The sequence below is a fragment of the Leptinotarsa decemlineata genome, unplaced genomic scaffold (assembly GCF_025532065.1).
Source record: "Leptinotarsa decemlineata unplaced genomic scaffold, Ldec_3_MD MMD2_P_RNA_scaffold_10, whole genome shotgun sequence".
In the NCBI taxonomy this organism is placed as follows: Eukaryota; Metazoa; Arthropoda; class Insecta; order Coleoptera; family Chrysomelidae; genus Leptinotarsa; species Leptinotarsa decemlineata.
In genome coordinates, this window is record NW_027412524.1 from 378,405 (window position 1) to 396,688 (window position 18,284).

The 18,284-nt window shown below is 36.8% G+C and overlaps 1 protein-coding gene, 1 long non-coding RNA gene and 1 other non-coding gene across 3 annotated transcripts; all 3 read left to right on the top strand.

The window, feature by feature from the left end:
- The first annotated feature begins 623 nt into the window (after positions 1-623).
- LOC141487463 (uncharacterized) lies at positions 624-6,006 on the top strand. The gene is made up of 3 exons (XM_074186552.1): positions 624-1,462; positions 1,545-1,691; positions 2,729-6,006. Exon 3 carries the CDS (start codon positions 3,794-3,796, stop codon positions 5,141-5,143), a length of 1,350 nt encoding a protein of 449 aa, XP_074042653.1. The 5' UTR covers positions 624-1,462; positions 1,545-1,691; positions 2,729-3,793; the 3' UTR covers positions 5,144-6,006.
- Positions 6,007-9,808: 3,802 nt separating this feature from the next.
- Positions 9,809-12,964, top strand: LOC141487471 (uncharacterized). The gene is made up of 3 exons (XR_012468405.1): positions 9,809-11,436; positions 11,519-11,664; positions 12,703-12,964. It is a non-coding gene; the product is annotated as an uncharacterized lncRNA (long non-coding RNA).
- A 9-nt stretch (positions 12,965-12,973) lies between these two features.
- Positions 12,974-15,742, top strand: LOC111515008 (uncharacterized). The gene is made up of 2 exons (XR_012468406.1): positions 12,974-14,009; positions 14,134-15,742. It is a non-coding gene; the product is annotated as an uncharacterized protein (transcript).
- Positions 15,743-18,284: the final 2,542 nt, after the last annotated feature.

Consider the following 18,284-nt stretch of genomic DNA (forward strand, 5'->3'; position numbering starts at 1 on the left):
ACCGGACACTGAAGGATCTACTCAGTCACTACATTCAACTAGAACAGAGAGACTGGGACGAATGCCTTGGCAGCGAACAGCTCGATGACACATTCATCCACTGGTGAAAGCCCATTCTTCCTCCTATATGGACGCGATATGGAATACCCACACGATGAGATATTCCAACCGATGAGAGTGAAATATGACACTGATACCAACTACGTGTCCGAGTTCATGCAAAGGATGAAAATTGCTCACAGGAACGCTTTAAGAAACATGGAAAAGAATACCGAGAGAGTCCATGGCCAATTTAATAAGAAGAGCCAGGATCCGGATTTCAAAATTGGAGATAGAATATACCTTCATCAACCATCCTTCGAGAAGGGTCCTACCGCCAAGTTAGCTAAGAAGTGTACTGGACCTTTCCGAATAATCCTAATGCGAGGAGTTAACGCAAAAATCGAAGAAATTCACGGAAGAAAGGAGCAGCTGGTTCATGTGAACAGGTTAAAGCGTTGTTTGGCTACAGAAGAGGTTCGAGATCAATTAGGTAACGTACATGTTGATGAAAGGTCGCCCTTAGGAGCTGGGGAAAATTACGTCACGGGTGGGAGGAGAAAAATTGTAATGGTACCATTTTGTTCCACATGGTATAATCATTCGTAAACGTCAGAATAACAATTTTCAAACACCCGTAGGTCCCTCTCTCCTTTTCGTTTGTAAACTGGTGGGCCGTGAGATTACAGATTTGAACTATTGTTGTTTACTTTCATTAAATTAATAGACAGTACCTTTCCAATTGTTATTGAAGTACTTTCAATGTAGATGGAGTGTGATGTACCACCCTGCTCCAATCTTTAAATATCCCTTTCAAACTCTTTTTAAGTATATTTCGGCATCCTATTGGCGAAATCTTGCACATTTTAAGTTTTTTTTTGTAGAACCGATCCCTAAGAAAATATATTTTCATACTTGCAACACACCTAGTAGTCAAGGTCATAATTAAAGATCAACTACCGTATCCCTGAAGGAATGTTGATATTTCATTTCATATTATATTTTGAATATCTTAGCGGAATTGTCTCTGAGAGGAAATATTCCCCATATTATTCATCCCTGCTTTTCCAATCGTTCAGTAGATTGTTCCAGTTTGGAAAATGCATTTAAATGATTTGGTTATTCTGAAACAGCTCTATTCGATGGTCCATTGGTTCATCACACCTGTCCATGACGTATGGTCATGCGCTGGAATTCATATTATTCCGTTTCAATATGATTATCCTACGGATTCCATTTTTGAGGTTGCTTTGTGAATGTTCGAAGAAGACCCGCCTGGAAAATTTGTTTATAGAAACATCTCTTTGAGGATTATTTCCGAAGGTCTTCACTTAGTGAAAACAGTGCCTAGTTTTGCTTGCTTGGGTATAGCATTTGATGTAAATTGGCCTTTCACTCTCTTTGGAGGATAAAAGAACTTCACGTAAGTGGCACCAAATTTTCCCCGACTTTTCAGCATCGCCATTTTGGACCTTCAACTTATGTACTTTTCCTTCCTCTTATAGAACCTGTTATCGTTTCATAACTCTCTTCAGTTGGTGTTCACCATACAATCGGTTGATAATTTACTGGAAAAATTGAAGACATTGCCCAAAATATTGTGAAATAAAATTCTGATTGGGATTTTTGGAAAACCCTTCCGAAACTTGAAGGTAGGTTTCATTATGGTTCTTCCTTCTGTATATATCATAATAAACGTATACTTGTTTGACTTTCACGAGCTTGTGGTAAATTTATTTCCTTTATTTTTACATGTGAGAATAATCACAAAGGTTATATATTTTCTTTTAATGAATCGGAAACAAGTCATTCGGGTTATTCGTAATTTTAAAATAAATCCGGTTAGTGGGTTGAAATTTCAATTAATATTTATATTAGAATTTTTTTTAGCTAGGAAGAGGTTGCTAATTAATTTCGGAGGAAATTATTTTCCATCAAAAGGTGAATTTTATTTATCAGAATTGGTAGCTACGAAGTTGATTGGAAAATAATTAATTTCACGATTTCTGCAGTCCTCCGAATGTTTTTTTCATTGCTTTTTGTTTCATTCGTTATCGGCATAGATTTTGTCCTGACCTTCCGATCGAAATCACTAGCGAAATATGTATTAGGTTTTTTAAATTCTCATCATAATTACCGTTCAGGGAAAACATTCGACCGGTAATTGAATTGAATAGTTTATTTTTTTTTTACATGAAACTTCATCCGAGAATATTTATTTTAGAATCTAGGGAAGGAAGGTGAACAATATTGGCGACAATTAATGTTTTCTTTCCTCAGTTTTTCAGCTTATACCGGTAAGCTGAAATGTGTTGTTTTTTTTTACCAAATGATTATTCAGCTTTATTTTCATTATTGAGTTTAGTTACGTTGAAATTACTTAAATGAGTAGTTTCCTTAAATATTTCACTGCGAGGTTGCCAGATTTCATGGAAAGCACAGAATTTCGTAAAATAAAAATGAAAGAAACATCGAATTTTTTTTAAAGAATTGAATCAGCACTTCTGTTGTCCTGGTGGAAAAAAAACAATTCATTATGTTTATATTATTTTGTAATGGTGTATTGGAAAAAAAATATTCATGCAACGATTATTTTTAACGGCCAGTGGAAATTTTCTTTTTTTTTGTATCTAAATGCATTTGGTTTTATTCAAATGGGAGAAATTCTAACTCTTTGAATTCTTCCTAGGGTTTTATGGGGCAGTGCGGAAGTTGCATTTTTCTTTCATTTGGAACATCCGTTAGCCGAATCTGAATGAGAGCTGTTCACTCAATAGTGGGAAAATTATAGAAGAAGGACTTTGTTTTTTTTCCTGAATTCAGTGAAGTCAGGGGTTTCAACCTTGAGTTTGGCACTTCAGGATATATCAAGCCACGCAAGTAGACAGTGAATGATTCGTCGATTTTTTTTTTTTAATATTTCTTTTCTCGCCACTTGCCATAATACCTTTATATATAGACAATATATTGTACAAAGGGGTAGAAATTAGCTTCATACTGATGATTTTATTTTATGTTTGACATAGTGAAACGCGCCTTTCGCTCTGGATCCAAAGCTAGCGGCTGTTTAATTTTGGGGTTATTTATGGTTTCTTTTGGTTATCTCGAAACCTACATTAATTTCTACCACAATTGATTGTGACTAATAATATTTCAACTCCAAATACAAATTGTATGTACATAAATATTATTTATTGATATGAATTTATATACTCAAAAATAATATGATGTTTTCGTGAAGTATTCATAATAAACCAGATCATTATGTAATTTTTTTCCTTATTGATGATAATTCAGTCGATTATGCCAATTTTTTTGTGACAGATGTGTTTAAGTTCATTTGGTAATTTAGGAACAGGGTTCAGACAAGCATTCGGAAGGGGTAAATTACCTGGCGCCCACAATTAAAATTTAACTTGCATATTTCCCCCCACTCCCGTCTTCACTCAGTTAGCCGGAGCCGAATTCTTGGGCTGTCACAGTGACTACCCAACACCGTAGCGTGATCGAGCGTTACATTTTGGCGCCCAACGTGGGGCCTGTATAAAAAAAATATTAATATAGAATTAAAAAAAAAAACAGAGTAAAAAAAAAATTTGCGAAACTTTGATTTTTTTTTTATAAATTGGAGATATTTTGGAAACCTACTCTTGCAGTTTGTGCTGAATGATTTATTCATTCAAGTTTATTGACAAGCTTGAAAGTTTTTTTTATTTGTTGAGTTGTTATTATTGACATAATCATTTGGTATAATATGGCTCGTAAAATGCAGATCAATCGGTTAGACAGAGACGAATTATGTTACGAACTAACTGTTCGTGGTGTCGCAGTGGGTACTGTCGATGAAATGCGTCATAGGCTCTCTGTAGCCTTACAAATGGAAAAAGATGGGGACAGCTTACGATACCCGGACTACCCTTTCATCTTTTCTGATGATGAGACGGCGGTTAAGACGGCTTTGGATGAGTTGACAGTACTCTTAACGAATTTTGATGGACAAAGAAATAGTGGCGAAGGACTGAAATTTCAAACGAAACTTTCCTATGTATTGGGACGGATTGATAGGATGGAACCAAAGGACTGTACAGAAAAGACTACTAAGGCGGATCTTGTGGCACAAGCTTTGATTCTCATGGATGAATTCAACCAGAAAATTCACAATGCACAGCAAGCCTCTAGGACAGTTCCCTCCGGACTTTCGCAACTACAAAATAGAATCATCAATCAGGCTCTCAATGCAAATATTCAACCGGTAGCCCACTCGTCTTTGGCTGCCGTAACCTTTCCGAATCAGGTCGCTTCAGATGGAAAAATGATTCCACCATACAAGTGGAACATAAAGAAATTTACTGGTGATGCTAAAGGAGTGTCAGTTACGGCTTTTTTTGAGATGATAGAAGAGCATCGATTGGCAAGACACGTTCCCGAGAGTATTTTACTGGATTCTGGCATGGACTTATTTGCTGAAAAAGCTTACCAATTTTATAAGGATTGTCGTGGTCGTGTTGATAGTTGGGAGGAACTTGTTGGCGAATTTCGTGATGAGTACTTATCTGCGAACCATATGGACGCACTGTTTGAGGAGTTGCAAAGGCGAACTCAGCACCCGACCGAAAGCATTGGAGTCTACTTGGCGGTTATGTCTAACTACTTCAGTCGTTTGGGATGTCCGATGTCCGAAGATGCAAAGTTAGCCATCATCATGAAAAATCTCCATCCATTTTATCAGGATCGTCTTAGGGATCCGTTACCTACAAATATTTCTGAACTTCGTGATACCTGCAGGAAAATGGAGTCCAGGAGAGACGTGATCAACAGTTATGTCGAACCATCGACTCGTAGGGGAAATATCATTGAAAAAGATCTGGCGTTTGTGGACTTAGCTGAAAATATGTGTGCAATGAATGTAGCTACTACTCAACCTGCAACAAGTGGACAGAGGTCCTGTCAAGTAATTTGCTTCAGATGTAAACAGCCAGGACATCGAGCAGTAGGTTGTGCTTCAGCAGGGAAACGGCAATGTTACGGATGTAATAGAGAAGGATTCACCAAAAGAAACTGTCCGAATTGTTCCAATAAGGGAAACGGACACGGGCATTCTTAGGAAGTCGAGATAGGAATGCTCGTGCAAAGTACTCGACTACACCTCTCCAACCGGTATTGGATTTCATTATTGATCATGCAAAAAATGATGAACGTCCATACCTCAAAGTGGAAATATTTGGAAAGCAAGTACTGGGTCTTCTTGATTCTAGAGCGTCTACTACGATCATGGGAAGTCGAGGTTGGGATATCATAAAGGACTTTAACTTAGTACTGGACACATCGAAGCATACGACATGCACTGTAGCCAATGGAAATGTTTGTCATAGTAGTGGTGAGTGCGAGATACCATTCTCTCTTCGAGGTCGAGTCAAGTTGGTTAAGGTATTATTGGTACCGGAGTTGCATCATACATTGATACTTGGAATAGATTTCTGGAAAGCGATGGGAATTGTACCTGATCTAAGACATAATGACTGGCAGTTTTCAAAGGAAACCTATCACCTGGGTGCAGTTGATCATCTACGTAGTCAAACTGTCCTAACAGAAATGGAGGAAATTAGATTGAAGGCAGTGATCGGTAGGAATATGGAATTGATGGGAACCAGATTAGGGAGTACCAGTATGGCGGAACATGTGATTGTTACTCATTCCACTCCTATTAAGCAGCGATATTATCCCGTTTCACCAGTAATTCAACAACATATTAATAAAGAACTCGACGAAATGCTGGCCAATGATATTGTGGAGCCATCAAAAAGCGCTTGGTCTTCTCCAGTTCTTTTGGTTAAAAAGAAGGATGGGAGTTATCGATTCTGCGTAGATTATCGAAAATTGAATGCTGTCACTGAGAGAGATAGTTACCCTCTTCCATATGTGTCAAACACTTTAGATAAATTGAGGAATGCGCATTACCTTTCATCTCTCGACATTGAGTCCGCTTACTGGCAGGTGCCGGTTGCTGAGGCATCTCGGCCATACACTGCGTTCACAGTTCCTGGGAGAGGATTGTTTCAGTTCAAGCGTATGCCATTTGGTCTTCATAATAGCCCCGCTACCTGGCAAAGACTTATTGACTCTGTCCTCGGTCCAGAATTGGAACCTCATGTATTCGTCTACCTAGATGATGTGGTAGTCGTTACTCAAACCTTCGAAAAGCATCTATCCGTGCTGGAGGAAGTCTTCAGGAGACTTCGCGAAGCTAACTTAACTATAAGCATTGAAAAGTGTCAATTTTGCCGGCCTCAGATGAAGTACTTAGGTTATGTGGTCGACAGAAATGGGTTACACGTCGATCCCGATAAGGTGAGTGCTATGATACGACTACCTTCTCCTCAGTCAGTTAAAGACGTCAGAAGAGTTATCGGTACGTTCTCCTGGTACAGAAAGTTTATACCTGATTTTGCCATAGTCATTTCTCCGATCACCGCTCTACTGAGGAAGGGGAAAAAGTTTGATTGGACTAGTACATGCGAGGAGTCATTCCGGAAAATCAAGGAGTGTTTAATATCAGCACCTGTTCTGAACTGTCCTGACTATGATCTTCCTTTTATTCTTCAAACCGATGCATCTGCGTATGGTATTGGTGCCGTTCTAACACAGGGTCTAGAAGGCGAGGAAAGAGTTATTTGTTACCTTAGTCGCTCACTCACAAAACAAGAGCGTAACTTTTCCACAACGGAAAGAGAGTGCTTGGCTGTCTTATGGGCCGTGGAAAAGCTGCGTCCTTACTTGGAAGGTGTACGTTTTACGGTGGTAACAGACCACTATTCACTTGTTTGGTTGCAGAACTTGAAGGATCCCACCGGAAGGTTGGCAAGATGGGCGGTGAGGATGCAACAATACGATTTCAAAATTGTTCATCGGAAAGGTAAAGAGAATATCGTCCCAGATGCATTATCACGAGCTGTTCCGGTCATAGATGCCTTGGAGATTCAGGAAGACAGAGTTAAAGATCCCTGGTGGCTGACAATGAAGAAGAAGATAGCTGCAAATCCACTTAAATTTCCCCACTGGAGAATTGCAGACAATAAAATTTTCAAGTATGTGAAGGTACCAATAAAAGGATTAGGTGACAATGGTGATGAATGGAAGCTGGTGGTCCCTAAAGAAAATCGGAAAGAAGTCCTTGAAGAGGCCCTTGACGAGCCCACTGCTGGTCATCTGGGCAATTATAAAACTTACAACCGCATCAGTGACAAATATTATTGGCCCAAAATGAGATACGATGTATCTAAATATATTAGGAACTGTAATACTTGTGCGTTACACAAGCCAGACTTACGGGGCCCAAATGGTTTAATGACAGCACAACCATCCGTGAGGAGGCCTTGGGAGATGATATCCACAGATATTATGGGGCCATTACCAAGATCCAATAAAGGAAATAAATTCATTCTTGTAGTCAGTGATTATTACAGTAAGTACTCCTTGGTATTTCCTCTGAGGTCATCTTCTGCAGATGGTATTATGAAGAAAATTGAAGAGGAGGTGTTTTTGGTGTACGGAGTGCCACGTCTAATTCTTTGCGACAATGGGCCTCAGTTCAAATCGAGTAAATTCCGGAAATTGGCTGAAGAATATGGAGTTAAAATTAGGTATAATGCTCATTACCATCCCCAGGCAAACCCTACGGAAAGAGTGAATCGGAATTTGAAGACATTGCTTGCAGTCTATGTATCGGATAACCACCGCAGTTGGGATAAAAACATCGCCAAAATTGCCTGCGCACTGAGGACAGCAAAGCACGAGACGATTGGCCATTCACCGTACTTCGTGAATTTTGGAAGAGGTATGATCTTGAATGGGGAACATCATCAAAGGCTAAGTATGCTGAGTGATCCGGCAGTTTCTTCCGAAACAAGAAGCGAAGGATTCCAGCAATTATTCAAAGAAGTAGAAGAAAGGTTGGCGGCAGCGGCCAGAAGAAACATGAAGAAATATAATCTTCGACGGAGAAACGAAGAGTTCCTTCCTAATCAGCTAGTCTTCAGGAAAAACTTTGTTTTATCGAATGCTGAGAAATTTTATTCTGCAAAACTTGCACCCAAATTCATTGGTCCATTTTATATAAATGAAAGAGTGTCACCATGGACCTATGAGCTGCGAGATGAGCAGGGGAACTATAAGGGTATATGGAACGCTAAGGATCTGAAGTCAGCTAGCGCTGGAGAAAATTTAGCGGACTAAATTTTCTTCAGGTAAGGGGGGTGTTGTAACGGTACCATTTTGTTCCACATGGTATAATCATTCGTAAACGTCAGAATAACAATTTTCAAACACCCGTAGGTCCCTCTCTCCTTTTCGTTTGTAAACTGGTGGGCCGTGAGATTACAGATTTGAACTATTGTTGTTTACTTTCATTAAATTAATAGACAGTGCCTTTCCAATTGTTATTGAAGTACTTTCAATGTAGATGGAGTGTGATGTACCACCCTGCTCCAATCTTTAAATATCCCTTTCAAACTCTTTTTAAGTATATTTCGGCATCCTATTGGCGAAATCTTGCACATTTTAAGTTTTTTTTGTAGAAACCGATCCCTATGAAAATATATTTTCATACTTGCAACACACCTAGTAGTCAAGGTCATAATTAAAGATCAACTACCGTATCCCTGAAGGAATGTTGATATTTCATTTCATATTATATTTTGAATATCTTAGCGGAATTGTCTCTGAGAGGAAATATTCCCCATATTATTCATCCCTGCTTTTCCAATCGTTCAGTAGATTGTTCCAGTTTGGAAAATGCATTTAAATGATTTGGATATTCTGAAACAGCTCTATTCGATGGTCCATTGGTTCATCACACCTGTCCATGACGTATGGTCATGCGCTGGAATTCATATTATTCCGTTTCAATATGATTATCCTACGGATTCCATTTTTGAGGTTGCTTTGTGAATGTTCGAAGAAGACCCGTGCTACGCGATGTTTTTGAAAAGTCACCAAGAGATGTTTTAACAGTATCAATACCAGATAATACAGCAGTTGAGTCCTGTGCAAATTGATAAGGATAAGCAGGGTTTTTGATTGCCAACGATGTTGTTTCTAAAGCCAATGCATTACGAAGAGCTTTCCGAAGATCCGTAACGGTTAAACTACCACCCTCACCTAGACCTCTAACATTCAGTTCATAAATGAGTTCATCTTTTGTGAGACGACAAATGTCCATTTTAAGTTTTGTGGTTGCCATATTGACCATGAGAAATATTATAAAATACAAAAGATAACTGAAAGCTCAATAAAAACTACTATTCATGCATTTGTAATATCTTACACTAATTAAAAAAAAACTCAATTATGACAGAAACAATCAAAATTAAGAAAAAAAAAATACGCTTAGCGTCGATAAGCGACGCGACGTTTCAAATTGTAAATTGATAATGTGTTTATGCAACTTCAAACTTCCGTCTTATACCTCAAATTTAATAATAGACACTGCATGGAATGATGCAAAATAAAAATTCGTATGCAGTGCCACCAGCAAACAGAAGAAAAAAAAAGCGAGTCGGACCTTCTAACTGCTACATAAAAACATTCGCAACGATAGTGAATAGCAAAACAAAAATTCGAATATCGATAAACTATTCCAATATCGGTTCAAATATTTCCGAACAGAACCAACAAAAAAAAACGGTACCTAACAAAACGCATCAGCACAGCCTTAAAAAGAAATTGGAATTGTTTCAATTTATATTCCCGAGAAATGAGCTCGAAACACTGAAAATGTTTATTATTGTGGATGCATGATACTTAATTATACCAGCATTTTGTATTCATTTGCTATGATAAACAGATTTTTTTTTGTTTAAACTATGAACATTCAACCGAATAAAATTATCGTCTTTCTAGGGCCCTTGAAGTTGAGCGCCAATTTGCTACGCGATGTTTTTGAACAAGATAATCAAATTTACAATAGGGTTGCCGAAAATCAAAAACACCACTAACATGCCCGACTAGGTCAGTGGTTTGCACAAAGTCGTGGGTGCAACTAATTAAAAGAAAAACAATGATTTTTAACTAAATGGGGAAGCGCCACCAATTTTTGTTGGCCAGTTAAAAATCGGAAAACTGCCCAGTTTTTGGGGAAGCCCACTATTGAAATATTTAACTTCTCATAAAAGTAATAATTCTATTTGCAATGACTAAGGAAGTTTATTACAATAATAAAAAGAAGAAATACAGTGACCCTTCTGTTTGCCGATTACTCACTTCAATTGCTAGATTACCACTATCATAATACATTCGCTAATATGTGCTAATATGTGACGTCACGTAAAAGCTTACACCACTCCTCTCAATGAGGTAACTTGTACATTTTATTAAAGGAAATAAATAAACACCGGGTTCTTTATTCAAATAACTTAGTCTAAACTTAGCTGCTTTTCGGGTGCTCCTTTTTCGTAAGCTGCCAGGGAATGAATACTGATCCGGCAGTATCGGTGGATACGGATGTAGTAGGAATCTGTTAATATTCCAGTGGTAATTATTAGTAAAGGTAACGATCAGGAAACTTCTTCAAGAGACTGATCTGGCAATCGATTTCAATTTCCCAAATTCAAGCTGATGCAAATACGCCTTTCTTAGGAATATTCTAACACCCTGAAGAAAAATATTCTTATGACAACATCGTAATAAAAAGGTAAGAACAATAAGAACAAAATTTGTTATGAGTTCCATAGCTGAGTTGAACAAGGTTGATGAAAATACTGTACTAACCTCCTAATAATCGAGGGTGTTTATAACACAAAACAGACAAAGAACGTCCTTTGAGAATTGAGAGAAAATACTGACTATTTGCCCTTTTTATAAAAATCCTGCTTTTGCAGCGGTGGTTTCCAATATTGTCCCAAAATACTTCAAACTTCACAATATCAAAAAGGAACCACAGTTGGCTGAAAATTCGAAAATCCCTTCTAGGTAGTTAACGAGCGAAATAATTCAACCAGGCAATCAGTTCATTCAGCAATTCACGATCGAAAAATATCTTTTCGCCAAAATTTCCGTCCTTATCCTTATGTCCTTGGGTGTGAGAAAAAAAAGGAACACAACCTATTTACCGACCTAGTCGGTGTCATAGGCGGGTTAGAAAGGTTTTAAATATACATAAATTCGCATGTGGAAATGAATAAACTAACCGATTATTAAAAGTATAAATAAATTGTTTGATTTATAACAAAGCAAAATTGTATCGTAACACCCGCCTGGAAAATTTGTTTATAGAAACATCTCTTTGAGGATTATTTCCGAAGGTCTTCACTTAGTGAAAACAGTGCCTAGTTTTGCTTGCTTGGGTATAGCATTTGATGTAAATTGGCCTTTCACTCTCTTTGGAGGATAAAAGAACTTCACGTAAGTGGCACCAAATTTTCCCCGACTTTTCAGCATCGCCATTTTGGACCTTCAACTTATGTACTTTTCCTTCCTCTTATAGAACCTGTTATCGTTTCATAACTTTCTTCAGTTGGTGTTCACCTTACAATCGGTTGATAATTTACTGGAAAAATTGAAGACATTGCCCAAAATATTGTGAAATAAATTCTGATTGGGATTTTTGGAAAACCCTTCCGAAACGTGAAGGTAGGTTTCATTATGGTTCTTCCTTCTGTATATATCATAATAAACGTATACTTGTTTGACTTTCACGAGCTTGTGGTAAATTTATTTTCTTTATTTTTACATGTGAGAATAATCACAAAGGTTATATATTTTCTTTTAATGAATCGGAAACAAGTCATTCGGGTTATTCGTAATTTTAAAATAAATTCGGTTAGTGGGTTGAAATTTCAATTAATATTTATATTAGAATTTTTTTTAGCTAGGAAGAGGTTGCTAATTAATTTCGGAGGAAATTATTTTCCATCAAAAGGTGAATTTTATTTATCAGAATTGGTAGCTACGAAGTTGATTGGTAAATAATTAATTTCACGATTTCTGCAGTCCTCCGAATGTTTTTTTCATTGCTTTTTGTTTCATTCGTTATCGGCATAGATTTTGTCCTGACCTTCCGATCGAAATCACTAGCGAAATATGTATTAGGTTTTTTAAATTTCATCATAATTACCGTTCAGGGAAAACATTCGACCGGTAATTTAATTGAATAGTTTATTTTTTTTTTACATGAAACTTCATCCGAGAATATTTATTTTAGAATCTAGGGAAGGAAGGTGAACAATATTGGCGACAATTAATGTTTTCTTTCCTCAGTTTTTCAGCCTATACCGGTAAGCTGAAATGTGTTGTTTTTTTTTACCAAATGATTATTCAGCTTTATTTTCATTATTGAGTTTAGTTACGTTGAAATTACTTAAATGAGTAGTTTCCTTAAATATTTCACTGCGAGGTTGCCAGATTTCATGGAAAGCACAGAATTTCGTAAAATAAAAATGAAAGGAACATTGAATTTTTTTGAAAGAATTGAATCAGCACTTCTGTTGTCCTGGTGGAAAAAAAAACAATTCATTATGTTTATATTATTTTGTAATGGTGTATTGGAAAAAAAAATATTCATGCAACGATTATTTTTAACGGCCAGTGGAAATTTTCTTTTTTTTTGTATCTAAATGCATTTGGTTTTATTCAAATGGGAGAAATTCTAACTCTTTGAATTCTTCCTAGGGTTTTATGGGGCAGTGCGGAAGTTGCATTTTTCTTTCATTTGGAACATCCGTTAGCCGAATCTGAATGAGAGCTGTTCACTCAATAGTGGGAAAATTATAGAAGAAGGACTTTGTTTTTTTTTCCTGAATTCGATGAAGTCAGGGGTTTCAACCTTGAGTTTGGCACTTCAGGATATATCAAGCCACGCAAGTAGACAGTGAATGATTCGTCGATTTTTTTTTTAAAATATTTCTTTTCTCGTCACTTGCCATAATACCTTTATATAATACCTTTATATATAGACAATATATTGTACAAAGGGGTAGAAATTAGCTTCATACTGATGATTTTATTTTATGTTTGACATAGTGAAACGCGCCTTTCGCTCTGGATCCAAAGCTAGCGGCTGTTTAATTTTGGGGTTATTTATGGTTTCTTTTGGTTATCTCGAAACCTACATTAATTTCTACCACAATTGATTGTGACTAATAATATTTCAACTCCAAATACAAATTGTATGTACATAAATATTATTTATTGATATGAATTTATATACTCAAAAAATAATATGATGTTTTCGTGAAGTATTCATAATAAACCAGATCATTATGTAATTTTTTTCCTTATTGATGATAATTCAGTCGATTATGCCAATTTTTTTGTGACAGATGTGTTTAAGTTCATTTGGTAATTTAGGAACAGGGTTCAGACAAGCATTCGGAAGGGGTAAATTACCTGGCGCCCACAATTAAATTTAACTTGCATATTTCCCCCACTCCCGTCTTCACTCAGTTAGCCGGAGCCAAATTCTTGGGCTGTCACAGTGACTACCAACACCGTAGCGTGATCGAGCGTTACAAAATCACTAGGGGTGGGGACACTAATATGATTTTTTCAGAGGCGAAGAAAAATTCCACAGATGAGCCAACCCAGACCAAAAAGACAACGCCAACTGAGTCGTTTAAGATGGCCACCCTGAAACCGACGACTTCGGAGAAACGGACGAATTGAGCCAACGGCAGGAGCTAAGAGGAGACCAACAGGACGAATACCAGGAACATGAACTGGACGACCTCGAAATCGGACAGCTGAATGACGCGTTCAAGGACCTAGGACACGTAGAAAGAAACACAGGCACCACGACTCCGAGACCGAACTACGAAGAAAACGCCCAAGAGGCTGAACATCGGGTCTCTCAGGAAGAAGAGAAACCAGCGAAAGATGACTTCATCCCCAAAGACAACGGACCTCATACCATACCACCTGGAGTAAAGGAACAGCCCGGACTACCCATGGATTAGGCTGGAACGAATATAAAAAGGGGAGTAAGGTTTTAAGTTGATATAGTATGATAGTATAACATTTCATACAGAAGATTTGTAGATAATAGAGTAGAATTTTAATGATAATACACAAATGCAAGAAGAGTTAAAAGGCACAATGTTTCAGGTGGAATTGCAACGTAGGATGACGAGGAAGGCTACGAGAATGAAAGTGAACGGCGGCTGCAGGGTGCACCTGGATGTCCAAGGTAGCTCTCTTCCAACCCTGAAACGGGTTCCCCAGCCCATCTCTTACAGTCAGCAATAAGGACAACCAGAGAAGGATTCCTGAGAAATTTGTGTATTCAGAAATATTGTTCAGAAAAATTATGTTCAGGTGATTGATATTCGTTCAGGATCCGACGTGTCACTTTATTTTGATTAAAAAAAAAGTCACGTTTTGAGGGGAGGGATGTGTAACAAAGCGTAAATACGGCCCGGTACATAATATTTCTGAAGTTATTTGAGATAGCACTTTTCCAAATATTCTGAGAATAGTAAAACTTACGGCAAGAAACATAAATGCCTGATATACATAAATTACTTGGGAACAAAACCTTTTTCTTGTCAAGAAAAGAAATGTCTTCTCTCTTTTGGCGACATCATGAATCACACCACTTGTAATCGATAGTTCTTCGAAATTCTAAATAGACTTTTAACGGAAATACGGAAATAGGCCATGTGTTTGCAATCTGGACGGAAAAAACCCAGGCGTTAGATACCGAGTGGGTATTCTGAATAATATTGGGAAAGACATAGGTTATTGAACGAATATTTCTCAATAAAGAACATATATTGTAATTAGAAATAGAAAGGCAATATGAGAACCATCTCGTCCTCTGGATGAACGTCTCAAGTTTTTTGATAGTGTTTCTTGCAAATTTCATAAGTTACAGTCAACAATTACCCACGAAGAGATAAAAATTGTACGGACAACTATCACTGTTCTCATAAAGGAAGGTCCATAGGTTTATAAATAATGTAAAGTAATGCAGGCATCTCCATCATATTATATTTTTAGTGTGAATAACTGAATTAGCACAGCATTCGGCTATAAGTATTGCCACCTTTTGACGAAACCTTAAGTAAACTCCCGACAGAAGTGGTAACTTCAATTCTGATTCTGTGGGCGTCACCCACTCTCAAAACGAATAGATAGTAGGATTGATCTTTCTGATTGGTCCGAAATCGATAGTGGCACCCGATAACCAATAAGAAATCCAAAGTAAGAAAATATAATTTCTCAAGAGGGAGAAATAGTTGTAATGGAAAAAAATAGTCAAATACAAAGTTAGTTACATTTTGATTCTCAACAATTAACTTTCGTTCTTTTGTATCGAGTGTTCGGAAAAAGATTATTTCTCTCAGTTTTTCTTTCAACTCTGTCTTGTTGGTTTCCTTGTTTTTCAAAAAGTAAGTAAAGCTTGTAAGTCTGCCTTTCTATCATTTTTCATCTACCAAACTATGCATCTACGGTCAGTTATTTGATCAGCTTATCAAAGTTCTTAGGAATATTGAAGTTCTCATCTCTCAAGTTATCTAGAGTTGCCTTTCTGGGGTACTTTTGGGGAAAAGTCAAGGTTGCGACTAAAAGTTAAATTGATTCCGCATCAATTTTTTGTGTAATTTCAGTATAAGAAGTCTTCTTATCTCTTTGTAAATTATTTTTGTCTTGTTCTTATGTAAGTACGTAATATTGTATCTTGACCTTCCTCGCCAATAAATCAGAAAAGATATCATCTCTTGTTTTATTGAGCAAATCAAAGGGGTTAAGTAAATTACCTCAGTAACGAGGGAGTGGGGTTGATATTTGTCCTCACAATAGGACCAAACACTTTAATCTAACTAGAGAAAGTCCTAGAAAATCATTAACTATTCTTATGAGTGGAACTCACCCTTGATAGAAAGAGTGTTTCCGTTCGAGAAGAACTAGAGAGCAACACGTCAGTGTATCAAGGTAGGTGGAATCCAATGTTCTTCTTGATTGATATAGAAATTCCAAATTGGTAACGTCAGATTCTTAAGGAGTACTATACATATTTGATGCTAAAATCTTAATTTGAAATTCGTCAATGAGTATTTCGATATCGATTTTTAGAATTAGATATTTTTCTCAACGTCCAAGTCAGAAGTCTCCGGTCAGTATTGAAGCTAAACATTATTCTCGTTTTGAATATCTATCAAGTAATACAGAATAAAATCAATGAAGTCCTCAGATCACTTTCTCCAATGCGCACTCACAGGTAGGCCTATTTTACAATAATAACAGAGGTACTTAACTTAATTGAGTACTTGAATTTTGTTTATCAGTGACAAAGTGGGTACGCTAATTTAAAAACCGGTGAGTAAACTATGTCGATTTGATAATTTACCATGTTATACATCCGCAATGTTTATGTTTATACATTTTCAAGGATTTCAATAATTGAGTTTCCAACCCTTGATTGCATAGTGCAAAATTTCCGTATCATTACAATGCGGAAACTTGTGATTGCATTCCAAGGGATAGTTTAAAAACATCGAATCAGTTTTACCTAGTCTGAAAGACCTTTTATGTTTCGAATACCGTTTTGAGAAATTCCGGCCACATTGTCCCACATAAACACTATTTCACTTCGGAGACTTGAACTAATAAACTCCAAGTTTCTCCGTTATAGGACGAAACTGCATAAACGTTAGTTACAAATACAAGTCGTAAAAAACATAAGTTTTATTTCTTATTTTTCATGATGATCTCCTACCACATAGTAACGGCCACATCCATCAATTTACTTGATGTTATTGATGAGTATACTTTTTTTTATGGGAAAGAAAGTTTTTGGCTTTCTACTACTCCATCTTGATAAAAAATAAAGGAAATGAGGGAAAGAAAAGAATTCTTTCGAAACAAATACTTCTATATGAACACTGAATTATACAGAAGATACTTTTCTCTACTCAGTTTGTATTTCAAACATTCGTTGTAGAATAAAAATCATATATAATTCACATGAGTTCTACTTTGAATGAATGATAATAAATTGCACTTACATGGAACACTGTACTTACTAGAACAAATACTGAAACTATTTGAAGTTCAGTTCACTTCATCTCCTGAAGATGCAACTTGGTCAGTGAAACGAACGTCGAGAAGAGTATTGCCGTTCTAGTTGTAACGAAGGTAGTTGTAACCTGAGGTATCGGTTTCTATTGGACCGATGCCTATTTATTGGTGGGAAAATATGAACTGCGCACGTAGCTGGGGTGATCTATTAGGGGGGGGGTCAAAAAAGGCACCTTTAAGGCAATGCGAGTTTTTTGACAGATTTCCTTTCTCGCAACTTTGAAATTGTGTGTCTCATTAATTAAGTGTCAATGGTGATCAACAACTAAATACAGCATTGCCGCCATTTAGTTCGTGCCGGCCTTTAATTCAGGTAGGTAAAGCTTACTAAGAAGGTGATTTATTGTAATTAGGTTATCCTTTTATTCAGACAACAAATATGCACGTTCTACGATCACGTCATAGTTCTTCCAATGAAATTAAACCGTCCAACCTTCAGCGTCGTTGTTTTCAATCAGAAACCTACTCCTTAAACCCCGAGAAACTGTTCATGGTGTTTGAGAAAAGTGTGTTTTGAATTTATTTCAAGGCAGCGATTCGAGTTTTACCTAGTATTATGTTTGAGAAAATTTTGGAAGTGGAACGGGGTTCACTATTGTCACTATGAATGACACTTTTTTCAGTATTCTTTGAAATAATTTTTTTTGTAGATGACTTAATATTTTGTACTGTTTTTAGTGTAGTTGGAGTGTAGTGTGTTGGAGTGTAGTAAAGGGCAAACTGAAAAGTTTACCCGAAAAGTTAGTGCGTGATATGAACTATTGAAAATTCCAATTAGTCAGTAACTTGTAAGACAATTTTCATTAGGGATAATTTACATTAACGCATTAGGTACTAGCGTGCCATATATGGCATGATAATTTATCACTTTGGTATGACGTGAGTACGCCTCTGGGTAATAGCGTTGACAAACCTGTCAACGTTTTTAGTTCATGTAGTACATCATTCAGTTGTAGCTGGAAGCGGAAAGCCTCCACCCTCATTTGTTGATTTGTTTTGGTGCTAAATGTTTGTGTGTGTTCTTGAAGTAACAGAAGAATGAGTTTCGATAAACCGTAAGTTGGTTTTCATTCATAATTTTATTAAAATTGAGGGTATTTTTTGAAATCTTTGTTTCTACTAGAATCAAGTAGCCTATCTACATTTAGAAAATCAGTTAATTAAAAATTTGTATG

Bases quoted from the DNA above. Each gene is read 5' to 3' on its own strand.
- LOC141487463 (XM_074186552.1), top strand. From the start codon at position 3,794: ATGGCTCGTAAAATGCAGATCAATCGGTTAGACAGAGACGAATTATGT.